The sequence below is a fragment of the Oenanthe melanoleuca genome, chromosome 3 (genome assembly GCF_029582105.1).
Source record: "Oenanthe melanoleuca isolate GR-GAL-2019-014 chromosome 3, OMel1.0, whole genome shotgun sequence".
NCBI classification, from domain to species: domain Eukaryota; kingdom Metazoa; phylum Chordata; class Aves; order Passeriformes; family Muscicapidae; genus Oenanthe; species Oenanthe melanoleuca.
In genome coordinates this window covers 77,452,903-77,469,631 of record NC_079336.1, presented here as the reverse complement: position 1 = coordinate 77,469,631, position 16,729 = coordinate 77,452,903, and the positions used below count along the sequence as shown (strand labels likewise).

Sequence of the window (16,729 nt, the reverse complement as noted above, 5' to 3'; positions counted from 1 at the left end):
GGCTCCACTGCCAGTGTCAGGAGGGTCTCATTCCATGGGCACCTCCTCCTTTGTGGTCCCAGTGGAATCCAGTGTATCCCCACCGTGTGCTGTTTGCGGGAAGCTGTCTGGCAGTGTTTATCCGTGGGCATTTCTCAGCCATGTCTCCCTGGCGTTGCCTGCAGCTCCAGAACCAGAGCGAGCTGCGCGCCCCCACGGCAGAGAAGGCCGCCTTCTTCCTGGACGCCGCCATCGCCTCGCGCCGCAGCAGCCAGCGGGACTGCGACCAGGAGGAGCAGCGCAACTCCCACATGCTCTTCACGCTGCACATCTACCAGTACCGCATGGAGAAGAGCGGCAAAGGCGGAAGTAAGCTGTCCTCTTGCTCCTCCTCTCCCTCCCCTTCCAGCCTGCCTGGAAACTGGGCCTCCAGACGGGATTCTTTAGTGGTGAAAATCAGCAGAGCCCTCCATTCGCTGAGAGTGGGGCCGTGCATGCAAGCAGGCTGTCCCATGCCTGGTGAAGAGCCACCAAAAGGCCATTATTGCCATCACTTGTCACTTCAGCTGCTCTTGTGGAGACACCAGTTCTCAGCCCTGTGTGGGCCTCTGTATCTGAAAAAAAAGGGTGCTTTTCAAATTGGCCTTTATTATTATCTTCACAGATAGCGTTGAGGTCATGGATTAAAATATTGCGGTGACTGGAATTCCCTGCCACCCTTATGTTAACTGTTCCTCTTTGGCACCTAACTCGGGCAGTGTGTGTGTAAGCTGATGCTGGCAGTCCATAAACTGGGAAGCTGATGTTGACAACCCATAAGCTACACCCTTTCTTGGAGATTCATGATATTTTAGTTGCTGGCCCAACTATGCATGCACACATGGTTCTTTGTAAAGGGTCTGGATTTTTCAGATAGGCTTGTTCCCTCTCTTTGCCATGTATGCTTTCACTGGTTTATGTCTTTATTTCCATATGCCACTTTTAAATGAGGAAAAGGTGCTTCCATGTCTACTTTTATGTTTCTATAATTTTCATAGCTTTTTTCTCACACCATTTATATTATTTTATTATATTTGTCTTCTGTATCAAGTCTCCCAAATTTTTTATGACTGAAGATATACAGAGAAGGGTTTTTGTAAGTAAATTCCAATGATAAAAGATTTGTATAAAGCAGGAAGCACCACTGCTGAAAAAGAAAACTCTGACATTAAAATTCTTTTTTTTAAAATAATCTTTTTTTTAACAGAGCAAAATGTTTGTTTGAAAGACACCAGAGACATCTGCTTTTTTAAATTCATGGGCTTAAGCAATTCTGCAGAAACAGCATATGTTTCAGCTCCTGGCTCTGCATAGGTTATTGGTAATAAGGAATAGATTGCAAGGCATGATGTGTAGTGGGTGTTCACCACTGCAGTATTAATGTCTAATGTTTAAATGATAAAAAATTTGCATTGCCTGTACTTATAGGAGAAAGAAACAGAAAGTTGCTCTAAATGGAAATGCGCTTGCATGTATTTAAGTAATAACCCCTGTGGAATTGGCAGTCAGAAATCTCAATTAACTAAAGGTTTATTAATTAACCACCCTGCGGTGGAAAGGAAGACAGTGAATGCTCAAACAGACTGGTTTATAGGAATAAAATGGCTGATTTTGAGGGAATAATTATTACAATTATTTAATGCTCCTTATTTTTTACTACATGGTAGTAGATGCACACACACAGTACTTTCCCACTACTTTCAAATACCATTAATAAAAGGGAAAATATAATTTTCTTGTGGCTATAATTTCAGGAAAAGAAGACATGACCCTGTTGGATTAGAATACGGCATGCTTTGCCCACTGCCTCTAGTTATATCTTTGTCTCGTGCCCAAACCATACTCCTGTCTTCAAGTTCCCATATCTGAGTGGCCTTACAAGCTAGGCAGGGTCAGATCCCACTGATAATTGAATGAGGGGGAATTCCAGCTGCTCAGAAAGGGCGCCTAGTGATTATCACTGTCTCCTGCTGTAATGAAGGACTTCTCAGAAAAAAAACATGAAGATAGTAGAGATATATAGATTCCAGTAACAGGATTAAAAAAGGGTAGGAAGAAAGGGGATAAAAAAGAAACCCAGCTTCTAAAGGATAAGAGATTAAAGGGCTGGCTAACGTGTGATTTTGGTAAAAAATGACTGTTAGAATAAGGCATGGGTACTGTACTTACCTCCTTGTTAGATTCATTACCAGGAATGTCATGAAGCAGGCTTAGCACCCTTGAAATAAATGACATTGTGGCAGAACTGGATCACTGTCATTTTTCAGCTGTCAGCTCTGCAAAGTCTCTGTGACCACAGAAAAAAAACAAGTGTTAGGAAGTTCCACTTCTTTTCTCTATAGTAGCCAGGCACTTTAGTGCCTAACAAATAACTTAATTTTCAGAGTAATCAAGTGGCTCTACAATCTCAAAAATATTACTTCAACATGTAAATTAGTAAGACAGAAACAACCAGTAAATTATCTTATTCTGGATTTCCTCAAGTTGTGTAATAGAAGTATATGTGGAAGCAATGTGACAGCTTTTGAAAGGTAGTGATTTTTTCCATTTTCTTTTGTTTCCCTGACATCTGGTAATCTTAGAAACAGAAATATTTATTATATATGATTCAGTAAAGTCACCTTCAGTCACTTACAGTAGCAACTAAATGCATTTCTTGGTTTTTCTAAGTAAATGATTGGGAGACACTCAAGTAAAGAATTCCAGCCTTCTGAGGACAGAATATGTTAGAGGACTCAGGGACTCTTTAAGGGTTTTAAGGACTTTAGAGGGGAGACAAAGGTCCTCCATGATCAGTTCAGAGGTGCATGGGCCTTACTGGCTCACCAAGGCTAATTTTCTGTAGTGAGTACTGGAGCCCATAGTGTCTATGGATATTTTCTGGTGAGAGGAATACATAGAAGTCCAGTGTTAGTTCTTCACTTCTAACACCTCATAGAGCTGAAGAACCAACAGGACTTCAAAGCAACAGAAGTCACTGTATTTTAACAACCATTGACAGAGGTACATTTCTAGACTATTAGTCACAAATCCCATAGGATGTGTTCTGTCTTTGTCATCTCTCTTTTTTCTTACCAAATGTGCAAGTTGAGATCCTGTGTCGAAATGGCTGCGGATTAACTTGCATAGAGGTAAACTCAGATGTGAAAGTATTTCTGCTGCTGTTTAAGGTGTGTTTCTGTCCTCATATATTGCTATTACCTCTCTCTTCCAACACAGCGATTCTGTTCTGTTCTGTACCTATTGAGTTAAGATCCTAGAAGTAAATCTGCCTTTTCTTACAGACTGCTTCTAAACTCACTCTTGGGAATGAGGATCAGATTCTAAAACTCACCTAGGAAATTGTCTTGAGATAGTAGAGTGCTAGAAGTACTTCTCAGAAATCTGCACCATTCCCATCCTGGATTCATAAGGAACCACAGGCTTTTAAAGAGTGCAAATGTCTATTAATCTTGGTGTTTCAATGGTAGCAGCTTTTCACTCTGGAAGTGGTGTGTTGATGCAGAGTAAACTAGAAAAAACCATAGGGATCTATTGCTGGTTTCACAGAAACTGTTCTTAGAATGGAGGTGCTACTTCATAATCCATCACCCCTGTCTTGGCAAACTTTTCTTAGCAAAAATGATACTGTGAAAGTATATATTGAAGAAAAGTTGAACATCTTCTTAAGATACAGTATTCAGGATGGGAAAAATAAGAGAAGTATCCTTGCTTACTAAGCAGGAATTCCTAGCCTGTGGTTTTCCAGACAGAGAAACAGTAGTGACAGAGATAGAAACAGAACCAACTCAGGTACGGGTTAATAGATCTGTATTTAAAATAATATAGTCACATTGGTGGCTCTCACAGAGTTAAGCCTGCAGGAGTGAGTGAGTTCTCAGGAATTTGTAAGCAGGGCTGTAGTAGGGAGCAGTGTACAGCAATACATAAAGGCTGACTGTGTTAGCAGGACCCCTACAGCCGTGCCTGCCAACAGGAATTGGGGAAGGCTCCTGGGTTGTTTCCTTTTCCCAAGTCGAGGTGAGTCTTTTGCTTTCCTGGGAAGCTGCTTGTGGAGGCCCACACTGATTGTCTGTCTGTGTTTCTGGCAGTGTCTGGAGGTCGCAGCCGCTTGCACCTTATTGACCTGGGCAGCTGTGTGAAAGTGCTCAGCAAAAACCGCGAGGGAAGCTCCGGCCTCTGCCTCTCCTTGCCAGCGCTGGGCAACGTCATCCTCGCCCTCGTCAATGGGAGCAAACACATCCCATACAAGTAAGTGCTGCTCTGGGTTGTGCCTAATGAGAGGCTGCTTGGAAGCAGTTTGTCTGTCTGGGCCTGGGGCAGGTTTGGGTAAGGAGGAAAAACAGTCTGCTGGGGTCAGTGCAGCTCTCTTGAGCCATGGCAAAAGCTGCCTGAGGTTCAGTGCCACCCTACCTGACCTTACACCTGGTAGCTACACTGTGTTTGACAAATAGGTTTCAAAGGAAGAAGCCTGGTGAAGTAGGACCCAGGTGGCTGAAAGATCTTAAGATTTGAAGTTCAACACATTAGGGTTTTGTTTTCTGTGGCTGTCCAAAGATTTTTTTAATGTTTCAAAGCACGTGAGAGCGTTTCGTATTTGTTGCAAGGAGAGGAACATTGCTGCCATAATGCAGCACTGTAGCGAAAATTATCTTGCTGTCCATTGTATGCAATTTACTTTTCTTGGAAATATATGTCACAATGAGCATGCATATTAGTTATGAGATTCCTTCTGTGATCTAAGGCTGCTTTGTGGGAGTTTTTTGCTTGGTTTGAATCTCAGTGTCAGCACTTCACGTACAAAAAAAGAAGTAGGCCCTATTTACCACAGTAAACCAGTGGCCTTTGCTGCTGCAGGTGGCTTCTGGGAAACAAGAGGAATTCCTCAGCTAGTGGGTATTCCTTGTACTCATTTCCCATCATCACTTCTTCTCCCTGCGTGTCATGTGTGCAGGTCTGAGAGGAAGCTTGGATTAATTTCCCAGCCCAGGGAGTCACACTGCCTTCCTGTTGAGAAGTTTCTGATTTTGTGGGTGGTACTGCTTTTCTCTAGCCTAGAGCTAGAGAACAACTAGCAACTAGCATCATGGAAATGGCTTCCAGTAGCATCTTATAATCAAACTGCCAATGAATGTCACCATTCATGAAGGACAGGTGTATCAGGAGTTAGGAAAAACAGAATGACACGGAGAATGATCCAAGTCATCCACAGAGCAATATTTCAGTCCATGCATTTTACCCATTTTAGCATTTAAAAGGCTGCAAACATGATTATTTACACATGTTCGTTCAAGATTGCTTCTTTGTTTTTGTCTTCATTTTGGCAAGTAAAAATGAATTGATATTGGTTATAATTGTGTTTCTTTTCCAATCTTTAGTTTCAAAAAATTATTTGGTAGTCTGGACTTAAAACATGCTTTCTGGAAATATTCCCATTCCTGGAGCTCCATCAGGCTGGAGTTCAGTTAATAGCTATTTATATGTATAAATATTCATTAAATGTTTTGTGAATCATGCACCTTGTCATAGCATGAAAATAGCTTGAATTCTGCACTTCACAAAGTCTTACTCAGGCAATGCTTATCAAAAACCTGTCTTCCTTCCTGTTGGATTTTATGGATTGCACCAGTAAGAATACAAAAGATAGCATTAGTAATGCTTGCTAGGCTAGAACTAAACATACAAGGAATAGTTACCAAATACAACAATTGTCTTTCCTGGCAATGACTGACCAGGAGAAAAGCATTACCAAACAAATCTTCTGATTGCTGTGTATACAATCTCTTTTTCCTGTGACTCCCAGCTGTTGCACTTCTGAGCCTACACGGTCAGAGATGTCAGCATATTTTCTCATCAATGTCTATACTGCTGAAAGAAGATCAAAGCTCTCTTCAGGCCACAATCCTCTCTTTAGTTCAGTCCTAATAAGAATTCTTCCTATAAGAAGATACTATAGAGTGTAGAGAAATGATTGGTCATCTGTAAATCAGAGTCAGTGTCCTGTTTCTAAGATGACTTTCAAAATATAATTTGAAAAAATATAGCTGGCATGTTTTGGAGCAAACCTTTTCTTCCTCTTGCTGAGAAGAATCCAGAAAACATTTTTCCCCTATGTGGTCTATTCCTGAGCAATGGAAATAAGAAGCAGGATGGCTGGAAGAGCACAGACACTATTAGCTCAGTGATCCAGCAGCAGAGGTGTGTCCTGCTCTTCAGTGGAGATGAGAGGAAGGGGGATCTGGGTGTGTGTGTGCTGCATTGTAGGAGAGGCTCAGTACCCCACAGATGGAGACACTGATATGTGTTCAGTGGCACCTCCTGTTTTGAGCAATGACAAGCCTCTCTAACTGGGGTAATTCCCTTTCTCTAAGGGGTGTTCTCTTTCACTGTTAAGTATAAAATTATATTTTTGTTAACTGCCTTTTTTTGAGTGGGACCCAAGGGAAACAATGGAAGCATTTTCTTACGTGACAGCTCTGCACATTGTGTGTGGTCTCAGTAAATTTCCACCGAGCAGCAGACAAAATGGAGCATCTTTTCTGTATCTGAGCTATTAAACAGCCATTAAGTATTTTATGGCAGCCTGTCAGTAGGCACTGCATGGCTTCCTGGGAACCTGGAAACTCACAATGCATAGTCTTTCTCTTACTGCAAAAATTTGGTACTCTAAACTCTGAGAGGCTGCAGGCTCTTTGCTTCAGTTTTGTATCCAGCTTTATCTCCACAGGTAGTAGTTGCAGGGAATAGCTTGTTCAGTTTCATAGCTGGTGTAAGCAGATGCCACTGCATTGCCTTCAGTGGTCTCTGTGTTTGTGCCAGGGATGAATTTGCCTCTCCACCTGCAGTCTCTATGAGAAACACATGCTGTTTTTCAGCACATGTTGCTTTTCTTTAATTTTTACCCATAAAGCTAAGCCTTGGAAACCATTCAGTTGGAATCTTTCTCCCTTGGGAAGAGCCCCCATACATTCCCATTTTGGGAACAGTAACAAAGATTTAGGCTACCTTTAGCAGGAACTTGTTTTCTGAAGCTCTAGGAAGGTAATGTAGAAATTCTCAGACATCAAACAATATGGTTTGATATGGTTTGGGAGTTCTTGTCTTGTATTCAAGTCAAATTTCACATGGGTCTGAGGAATCCCTACACTGGGCAAATACTTGCTAATGAGTGACCAGACCATGATTTCTGCAAGTTTGTGTATTTCATATATGTACTTTTAATCTCTCAGTGTCACTGTTATTGTCACTATTCCAGACCTGTTTTGAACCTTAGTAAGCACCTTGTTCTGTCATGGTATGAAGTACTGAGTTCTTCCAGCTCTGTGTCATATATAAAAATAGAATTTTTATTTGACTTAAATACATTGCCATTTTATGTCACCAGTTTTCTTTGCTCTTGAAGAATGAACAAATCCTTCAGAAGACTGGGCAAGAATTATTTTCTCCATGGGAATGTCAAATATCTTCAAAAAAACTAGAAAGGGGCACTTGCAAGCTCAATGAAGAGCAAGGGAGTCAGTTCCTGGCCTGAACAAATATGATTGGGCTTAGATCTGCTACAGAAGGGTTTTGCTAAGATGCAGTAATTGTTAGTGCCATTTTATGTTTTTAAGAGTATTTCAGTTTTATGTTAGTGCTGCATTATCTGCCTCTGATTTTCAAGATGAATGTGTTTTAAACCCTCAGATGAACACCCATTTGCACAAACTCCAGATACTGGTTTATATAGCTCACTATTCAAAAATTACTCCAGTTGCTAGGCAACATGGGTGGTGATAATTCATGGTAATGCTGTTTTGGAAATAATCAGTTTTATGCATTTTAATGACTGTGAGAATGTAAGAAAACTGTTGAGAAAAGTGCAAGGCTGTATGAATTTCTCTTCCAGAAATTGTTGCTTGTTTTATTTAATAGGCTTCTCTCTTAATGTGCTATCCTAATGTGCTAGAGGTGTGTTTCTAGAGGCATCTTATATTTTGAACTAGATGCTTATGGTTATCCAAGGCAGGAGTCTTGTCTGTAAAATAGATGGGTGTGAGCTAAAAGCATGAATTTTATTCTTGGCACTTCTGTTTCTCTGTTGTATGGTTGCATTTCCTCCCAGATCTTGCATGCTGGCTTTATTCAATCCCATGTGCAGAAAATAAAATTATATTAAGTGGCTGATGCAAGGTTGCACAAGAGGCTTCATGGCAGAGCCACCGTGTTTTAAGATCTAATCTGTGCTTAAAGCATGGGTTAATCCATTCCTTCTTTCTGCATGACCTTTGGAAAATAATTTATTCAAGTGTTTATTTCACATTTACAAAACGGAATTAGAAAAAATTCAAATAGGATTTGTAAAGGGCATTCAGAGTTGGCAAAAAGCACTATATACTTTTTCACTATTGCTAGGACTGTTACCCTGTTTTTCCCCTTTCTTTAGAGTTAATGGCTCATATAAATAGTCCTAATGGCATGCAGAATGTGAGGGTTTTTTTGGTCAAATGTAGAATATTATTGCTTTTAAGTAGAAAGAAAAGGGAAAGTGTTGGATTATAGTGTTGTAGTATACTAGTTTAAAGAATGAGCTGTATATCAGGTATTTTCTTTAAATTGTTAGTTAATTATTGGAAAAAATGAAAATGGGGTTTGGATGGATCCAGTACCTCAGTTTCTTTTCTTAGTTACATGGACGTATCTATCTGAAATTGCTTCATCTTTGTAAAAATCTGTGTATGAGAATAACTAAAATGCCAGGGATCTTTTGTTATATGCCTTGCCTTTGCATGTTTAGCATGAGTTATATTCTTTTTCTCAGAGAAGATGTTAGCATTTTCAGGAGTATGTTAGGATTTTATTGGACAATAATTAGTATTAGTACTGGAGATTTTACTCTTATTTCTGAACTTGTATTAAGTCCTAGATTTGTTGGATTCAGACAATCATATCTGCTTACTACATCTAAGAATTTAATGACACATTTGAACTATATGTCAAATGAGCAGTCTATTTAGGGTTACTTCATCAGCACCTGAAACTAGGATTTTTTTGGTTTTTGTTTTTCATTAAGAAACTTGAATCACTTTTACTTTCCACTTCATCTATGTCTTCTATTCATTAACTTTTGCACCTCCTCAATGAGAATATGATACAAAGATCACAGTCTCAGGAAAAAAACTGATGTGCCCTTCAGAACTGTTGATCTTTCTGTGTTAATTTAACATTGAATATACTAGAAGAGGATGGAAAACTGTTTTGCTGTTTGACTTGGGGAAATGTGAGAGCAGAAAAGGTGGGGTGGGGGGGATGAGGACATGAGAGAGAGCTGAAACAGAATCACAGGGCTGGGAAATGGCCTGAAATGAATGGGAAAGCTCCAGGAGACCCTGAAATTATGTGTAGAGGAGACAACAATCCACAGAGAGGAACTGGGAAGCAAACAAGGAGGAAGAAATGAGCCTATTTAAAAAGATAAATAAGCCTAAGAAATACCCCTGAATGATCCAATTGTAGGAGAGTGTAGGAGAGTGGTCAATAGACATTTTGTTGAATGTGAAATAGTTCTTAATTAGCTATCAAAAACATGGTCTCCTCATGAAGAAAAGAATTTTTCCTTGATGTTTTCAGCCAGGTCATGTGGACTAGAACCTTGGCTAGCAGACAGTGAAGCTGCTGGAGCAATGCCACCTTATACCAGTGGAGGACCTGGCCTTAGGTGCATGCCCTTTGTCACTGGCAAGTGCAGTGCAGTTTCCTGCAAGAGCAATGAAATTCTGTCAGCATGCATAAAATGGGGACTTTGAGCATCTGGCAATTAAGTTCACCTTTGGGGCTTTTCTGTATTTGACAGCTTACTAGGTTGAATTTTGGGCAGTTTCCTTCTTTATTCCAGGAGACTACATAAAATAAGTGGAATTAGGGATGTGCAGTTTATGAATGTAGGAAAACTTATTGCATTTTATTAGAATAGTTTAATCAGCAGCTCAGGAGCATGCAGATGATGGGTTTGAATGCTCCAGTAATTACAGTTGTAGTGTTCACCAATGATGCACTTCATTGTAGGACAGTTTGTACAGCTGATAGTGCAGATTTGAGTTTTATCTGCACACATCTTACAGCATTGTGCTTCATCATCAGGTTAATGAGAGACAGTAGACAAAATCCTCAAAAGAAAAGCTGCAGTGGAGCTGCCATTCCCCAGCTTTGGGTTTTCAACTCAGTCCTGCCAGTGCTGCAGTGTGACAGGAGCTGGAGCTTTGGTGTCTGAACATGTGTAATGGGTGTAAGTGGCTGTGATTGCCTTCTGAGCCTGAACTCCTCTTGCACCAGTTTTACAACAGACCTCAGCTGACAAACTCCACTCTGCACAAGCATTCAAGTGAGAAGAATCAGGCCTCATGAAGTATCTCTTTGAATGCTCTTTGGACCACTCAGCAAATTACTGCTTTATGGATACTGTACCCAGCAAATAATGATGGACTGCAAAATGAAATGAGAAGGGAAGTGCTGTGGTTTATAGTCAGACTTAGCAGCAATTACTAATTGCATTTAAATAGCCATTCCTATGAGCAGCAGATAGCTGCATCACAGAAGGACACTACTTTGGTCCTGGGCCAGCACAGACGTGGCTGGTAATGAACAAGCAATCCAGTAGCGTGCAGTTATTCCTGAAATATAGCTTGAGTGGAACCCAAATAGGCCATTGTGGTAATTTCATACAAAAATTAATCTGTACTTAATTCATTAAAATGCCATTTTGAACCTTCAGTCAGGGTATCCAGCAGTTTATTCTCACCTGTTCTACCACTGGTTCAGGCTCAATTGAACATTAATACATTTTCCCTCATGGAAATGTGGTGATAATTCATTTCATGTATAATTGAACAATTTTTAAATAGTCATATCCTTGGAATAACTACCTCTTGTACAATGCAGCAAATTATCAAAAAGTATGTAATAAATTTTATTAGACTTATTTCACATTTTTGGTTCTCTCCAGTTTCATGAATAGTTGCATATGGATGTGATGTGTTAAATTAAATTTCATTTCCGTTTTGATCCTTCTTTGCTTGTACAAAAGCAGTGTGACTCAGAGCAAAAAGACATTGCCCTGCAGTAGACCAAAGAAAATAGCTTTTCTATTTATCTACCAGTATATAGCAGCTTATTTGGAGTCCTGCATCTCATTGCTACGAAAAGGTTGCAGACTGCAGAGAATTTAAAAGAGAAGCAAGAAGAATTATGAATGGTCTGAAATGAAAGGGTTACTCACCTGGAAGAACACTGTGACAGAAATAGAACTTCATAGCTTGTAGGGAAAAGGAGGCCTCTGAGAGACGAGATGACAGCTACTTTGTACTGTTTCAAAGATGTGAATACACACAGGAGGAGAGAATTGTTTCTAGCGAGACAAAGTGGCAGAATGATTTCTTATTTTTAAGTAATGATGTGGAGGAATATAGAGTTTAAAGCATGGTAACAGGGGTACCTGTTAGTGGAATAACTGCTCAAGAGCTGAAGGGAACTTAGTTGGTAGAATCATTTAAAAGCAAAATAAACTTGTAACTAACAAATATGCATTAACAGTTACATAATAAACTGTTGAAAATGGGTTAAGGGCTAGGCTTATGCAATTTCAATTCAGAATTCTGAGTCCAAATCTTTGACAATTTTCAATAGCTGTACTTCCTTTTGCTAAATTTTCTTTGTCCTTGATTGTCAAGTGTCTGCGGATGGCTGGCAGCAATATAAATAAACAATAAAATGTTTTCTAGTGCATCTACTAGAATCAAATCTGTTTTTAGCAGCCCAAAAACAGCAGTTGGATGGATTGTTCCACTTTCATGATGACAGAGTAGTCCAGAAAGTCTCAATGGTGTGTGTCTTGAGACCCTACCTGAGCAGCGATATGGGCTGTCCAGTCCCTTCCTTTGCCTAATGATTTGACTCAATTAACAACTGTTTTTTCCCTTATCATTTAGTTACACATTTTTTAAAGTATCTTTCTCTTCAAATTGCATAATCAAGTTATCTCAGTGCTTGATACAAAACTCTATGTAAATCAATGGAAATCTTTTTATTGGGATTTGGCTTAAACCCACAGATTAGAAAACATGCTTATATCTCATTAGATGAGATAATCCTCAAATCCTTGCTAAGGGATATTTCATGTTCTGTATTTGATGATTAACAGCTTATTTGTTGAAAGAGGCAGCATGTGGTTAAGTGTTGCTAATTTTGAGTTTGTTTGGAATTGCAAGGGACATAATTGATGGAATTGGTGAATGTGAAAATTGCAAAGGTACAATCATCTATTGATTACTTGCAAATGGGTTTATGACCATGAATTTGAAGCTCAAGAGATTTATACAGAAACTTGCCACACAAATGGGGATTTGAGACTGCTGAAGTGGCACAAGCATGACTATTTTATTTTCCTCTTCAGTATATATAAATAATATTTGTAACTTTAACTTGAGAATAAACATAACCTTTGCTTACATTTTCTGGGCAAATAGTTGAACATTTTTTCTTCAAACTCTTTCTTTTCTTGTACTCTATTTAGACATCACCCTCTCAATGGAGTGACAGGCCCTAGAAGCTTTTAAGAGAATTGTGTGGTTGTAAGTGGAGGATACTTCAGCCAGTTTGCCTTACTGCTTCAAGAGTATTTGAATGGCATTACAACTGCAAGATGTTTTTTTATTGAAGTTCTTATTTTCTTAACACATTTGAGAGTAAAACAATGGAAATAATCCTCTTGTTCTCTTCAGATACCAGATTCTGCTGGATGATCAAAGTTTTGGCTGGTGATTGCCTCCAGGTCTATACACAATGAACAGATGTGAAGTGGATTTTTTAAAATATGCATTGACTTTTTAGATTTAAGCAGTCTGGTTAGAAAAGTGTTCTGAAATACAAAAATTACCTCTCTTGTGCTGCAGGATGAACTTGTTAGATTATTTTTGTTTCTAAAATTTTTTTTATAAGTGCCATCCAGGTGATACACTTTCTGGCAATATATGACAAGACTCAGTAAAATTAATATCAGGCAGCAGACTTAACTGTTTCAGCTGTATTGTCTTTTAGCTTTGTTTTGCCTTATCATCCCATACAAAAACTGTCCTACATGCTGTATTTAAAATTACTACAATTTAAAATTATTTTCCAGTAGGTTATTTTTGAGGGATTCTGGAATTCACTAAATTGTTTTCTCCCTATTCTGTAGTTCATGCTCTTGGTCAGAAACAAAGCCTCCCTCTCTTTGAAAGTCCATGACAAAATGTGTGTCCACACTGTCAGAAATACCAGCCCTTGTGGCTCCCTTTGGTACAGGTGGTTGCAGAGAGCAGTGGTGGCTGTTTTGGGTGCTGTCACAGACAGACATCACTCAGCTCAGAGGCAGCAGAGAGCAAAGGAGGGGAGAGCCTGTACAAGGTGAGCTGCTAAAAGCACCTCATCATCTCTGTGAAAGTGCAACCTGAATCTCCTCAGAGCAGTGTTGTAAGGATTGAACAAAATTTTCATGTCTGCCTCCAGTTATAAATAGAGTAGCAGCATCATTTGTGCTCCTAGACTGTTCCCCTTGTCTCTTGCAAACAGCAGTTTTCACAAACTCCAAGTGAAGCATTTTTAAGTTACGTGCCTCTGCAGGCAGACTGGAATTAGATGCAGTATCCAGATCTGCTACCCAGCTGGCATGTATACATAACAAACAAAAATGTTTTCAAAGGCATGGTGTTGGACATTACTGGTGTGATGGAGGACAGTTGTTCTCATGTCACAGGAAACTGGGAGTAACTGCTGTAGTTGTAGTAGTTTACAGTGATGTATAAACTATGGGGGGAGAAGGGGCTGATGAGGGATCAAACCTGAATAAGATTTGACTCTGGAAATACGTATGAAAAAAAACCTGATGGCACCTGATGAAACACTGCTCCAGTGAGATTTGTGAAATACTCCTGGTTTTTTTCAGCTAATATTGAGGCTGCTTACTGTGGAGTGGGTTTTACAGAAAATGTGAGGGTATGCTTTGGTGACTTTTTAAATCCTTGTATCATACAGAATACGAAATAAGACTGTTAATTTGGTACCAGATTTTCTGTTCCCTTGTTAGGTGACTGCTGCCATTTTGGATGGCTGTGTGCTGTGCAGTGGCATTATAAGCAGTGGCTTTTATTGGTTTTGTGCTACTCATGATTGCAGTCTGTCAGGGCTGAAACCCCTGGACACAGTTCTTTGTGAGCTCCTTTGCCTAAAGTCATCTATGTGTGTGTAAAGTCCTGTGTGTCCATTTGCTATGTCTGTTCTCCTCACACCCATCTCAGTGCAGAGAGCCTCATGGCAATGAGGATGTTGTTTGCAGGAAGCCTCTGGCTGCTGTGAATCTGAGTGTTCACGCTCCCAGGGACTGCCACCTTCTTCCCAGCAGGGTCAGGGATAGTCCAGGCAGGGACATAATGCTTCTGTGCCACTGCAGCACAGCTCACCTGGTCTCTGGTAGTATCACAACCACGTATGTTAAGTGTACTCTGAAAATTGGAATGGCTTTTTTCATCCTCCCAAGAAAATTCATAGTTCCTCTGCAAACACTATTATATCACACCCATGCATAAAACAGTATAAATAAATTTTTAATTCCATTGGCCAGGTTCCATCCATCAACAGTGCTTCTCTGTGGAGCAATACCTGATTCTTTTAAGGAATCTGAGCATCACACTAACAGCTGATAGCTAATCATAGGGAAAACTGCTGTTCCTAAGCATATTCCTCCCATGGAAAAGCAGAGAACAATTGAAGAGAGTAACACCAGATCTTTTCAACAGGCAACATTTAGCTGTTGGCTATGAATAAAGAATGTTGCAGGCTGTGTATGAAATTATAGTAAGCTAATATTCAAATCTAACTGTAGTAATGTGGGTATGTGAGAGTCATTTTGGCCAGCAATTACTCATCTATTTTATGCATTAAACAGCTGTGTTATCTCTCTATTGGACTATACTTCAATCCAGAAGAAACATAACTTTCTTAATAATTTTGTGTTCATATTCATATGGATGTGTTACCAGTGTATTGTTTCACTTTAATAATCTCTCAGAAATAAAAAATACCAAATTTTTCCTACTAATATCTAATCCGTAATTCATATTAGCTAATGAATTCTGTAGTCTTCTCTGCATATTATCCATTAATTGTGCCACTAACTGAAACTTCATATAAGCTCCTTTTTAATACTTCATAATTTGAAAGTACTTTTTCATTTCACCAGAAGCCAACTAAAAAATGTTACCAATTATTATTGTCATTTGTATTGACACTGGTATTCATGAAATAAATAAATACAAAGAGACTTATCTAACAAAGAGTTAAGTATTCTATGATGACATTGTAAGTTATAGGCTGCTCATACGATCTTTCACTGCACTTTGCAATACCTGAATGTGTGAGTAAATTCTCCTTGGTTAACCTCATAGTATGCAATAGGCCTGTCTGTACAGTGCTTTTTTCCTTCTGGCTCCTTTATTATAGTGAAGGAACATCTAACCCTGTGGTCTGATTATGCTCATATTGAAACATTTCTGGCAGTTACATTTGAAAACCTTTGCATATTTATGTACTGAATATTCTTTTGGGAGATTGAAAAATTTGGGCAGAGTGGCAGATCTTCACTCCTCTTGCTGTGCAGGTTCCAAGAAGGGCAGTCATAAGGGATTCTTGCTCCTTCCTCAACAGGAAGAAGAGAAACTCTACTGCCATATTTAGGAAAAAAAGTCCAGTTTTTGGCATATTGAAGGCCTATTGTCTTGAGGTCAGGGCTAGATGAGTGTTGAGAACAAGTTCAACACAATGTGCTCTGCCTTTTTCCAAGTTTTGAATTGCACAAGTACAGACCAGTAATGGATGTGTTTGAGTGGTTGTTTTAGAGACATAATTCGGGGGGTTTTAGGCAGCAATGCGTGATCATATCTATTTTTGACTCATTCAGTGTTGGAAACAGTGAGCACAGGAAACAATATTGGTATTGTTGGGTGAATAGCACGGTCTTCAGAAAAGAAACTCCAGCCCAGTGGGACTGCAGGAGATGAGATAACCCCTAAATGTGATCATGTTCTTATTTTCAGCTATTTCTGTCATTGCTCTCAATTTTTTAATATTAGTTATTAAATATAGGACTTTTGTATCCCAGGAACAGAGTAGAGATCAGACATCTTTTCATACCTGATCCTACCTACTTCTTTCCATCTATAATGTTTTCTTCTCATTAACAAGTGGCAACATTATGAAACATGGTGTTCTTTTCTTTCTGCATCTCCAATGTATCTCAGAAATAACTTTGATTTATTGTAGAGTTCTGGCAAGCAGAACTCTGTGAACTGTGGAGCAGTCATTGCCACTGCTGCAGTATCTTTAGTTTCCCAAACACTTCAGTAATCTCAGGTAGGTGGGGGAGAAGGAGGCAGGCAGAATCGTAAGCCGCATTCCTGATTCTGGGACTTTCCAGGGACCCAGCCTCCCATGTTAAATGTTCAGGAGGCTTAAATGGGGCAGGCACCCCAGGATTCTGACACTCTCCACAAGACACAGTGGACCATGCTGTGACCCCATCTGTGGCAGGTCCCCTCTCCTAGCAGCAATCCTTGGCAAGCCCCTGTTGCAGGAGACCCACAGGAAATAGTGTCTTCACTGGTGCCTCAGTGACTGTGCTCCTAAACATTCTCTCATACTATAT

At 39.6% G+C, this 16,729-nt stretch overlaps 1 protein-coding gene across 1 annotated transcript in view; it reads left to right on the top strand.

Moving 5' to 3' along the window:
* KIF26B (kinesin family member 26B) overlaps positions 1-16,729 on the top strand; it is a 197,498-nt gene that overhangs the window by 140,157 nt on the left and 40,612 nt on the right. Inside the window, exons 9-10 of the mRNA XM_056486973.1 lie at positions 165-348; positions 4,110-4,269. Coding sequence (XP_056342948.1) covers positions 165-348; positions 4,110-4,269 — 344 coding nt within the window. The remainder of the gene's footprint in view (positions 1-164; positions 349-4,109; positions 4,270-16,729) is intronic.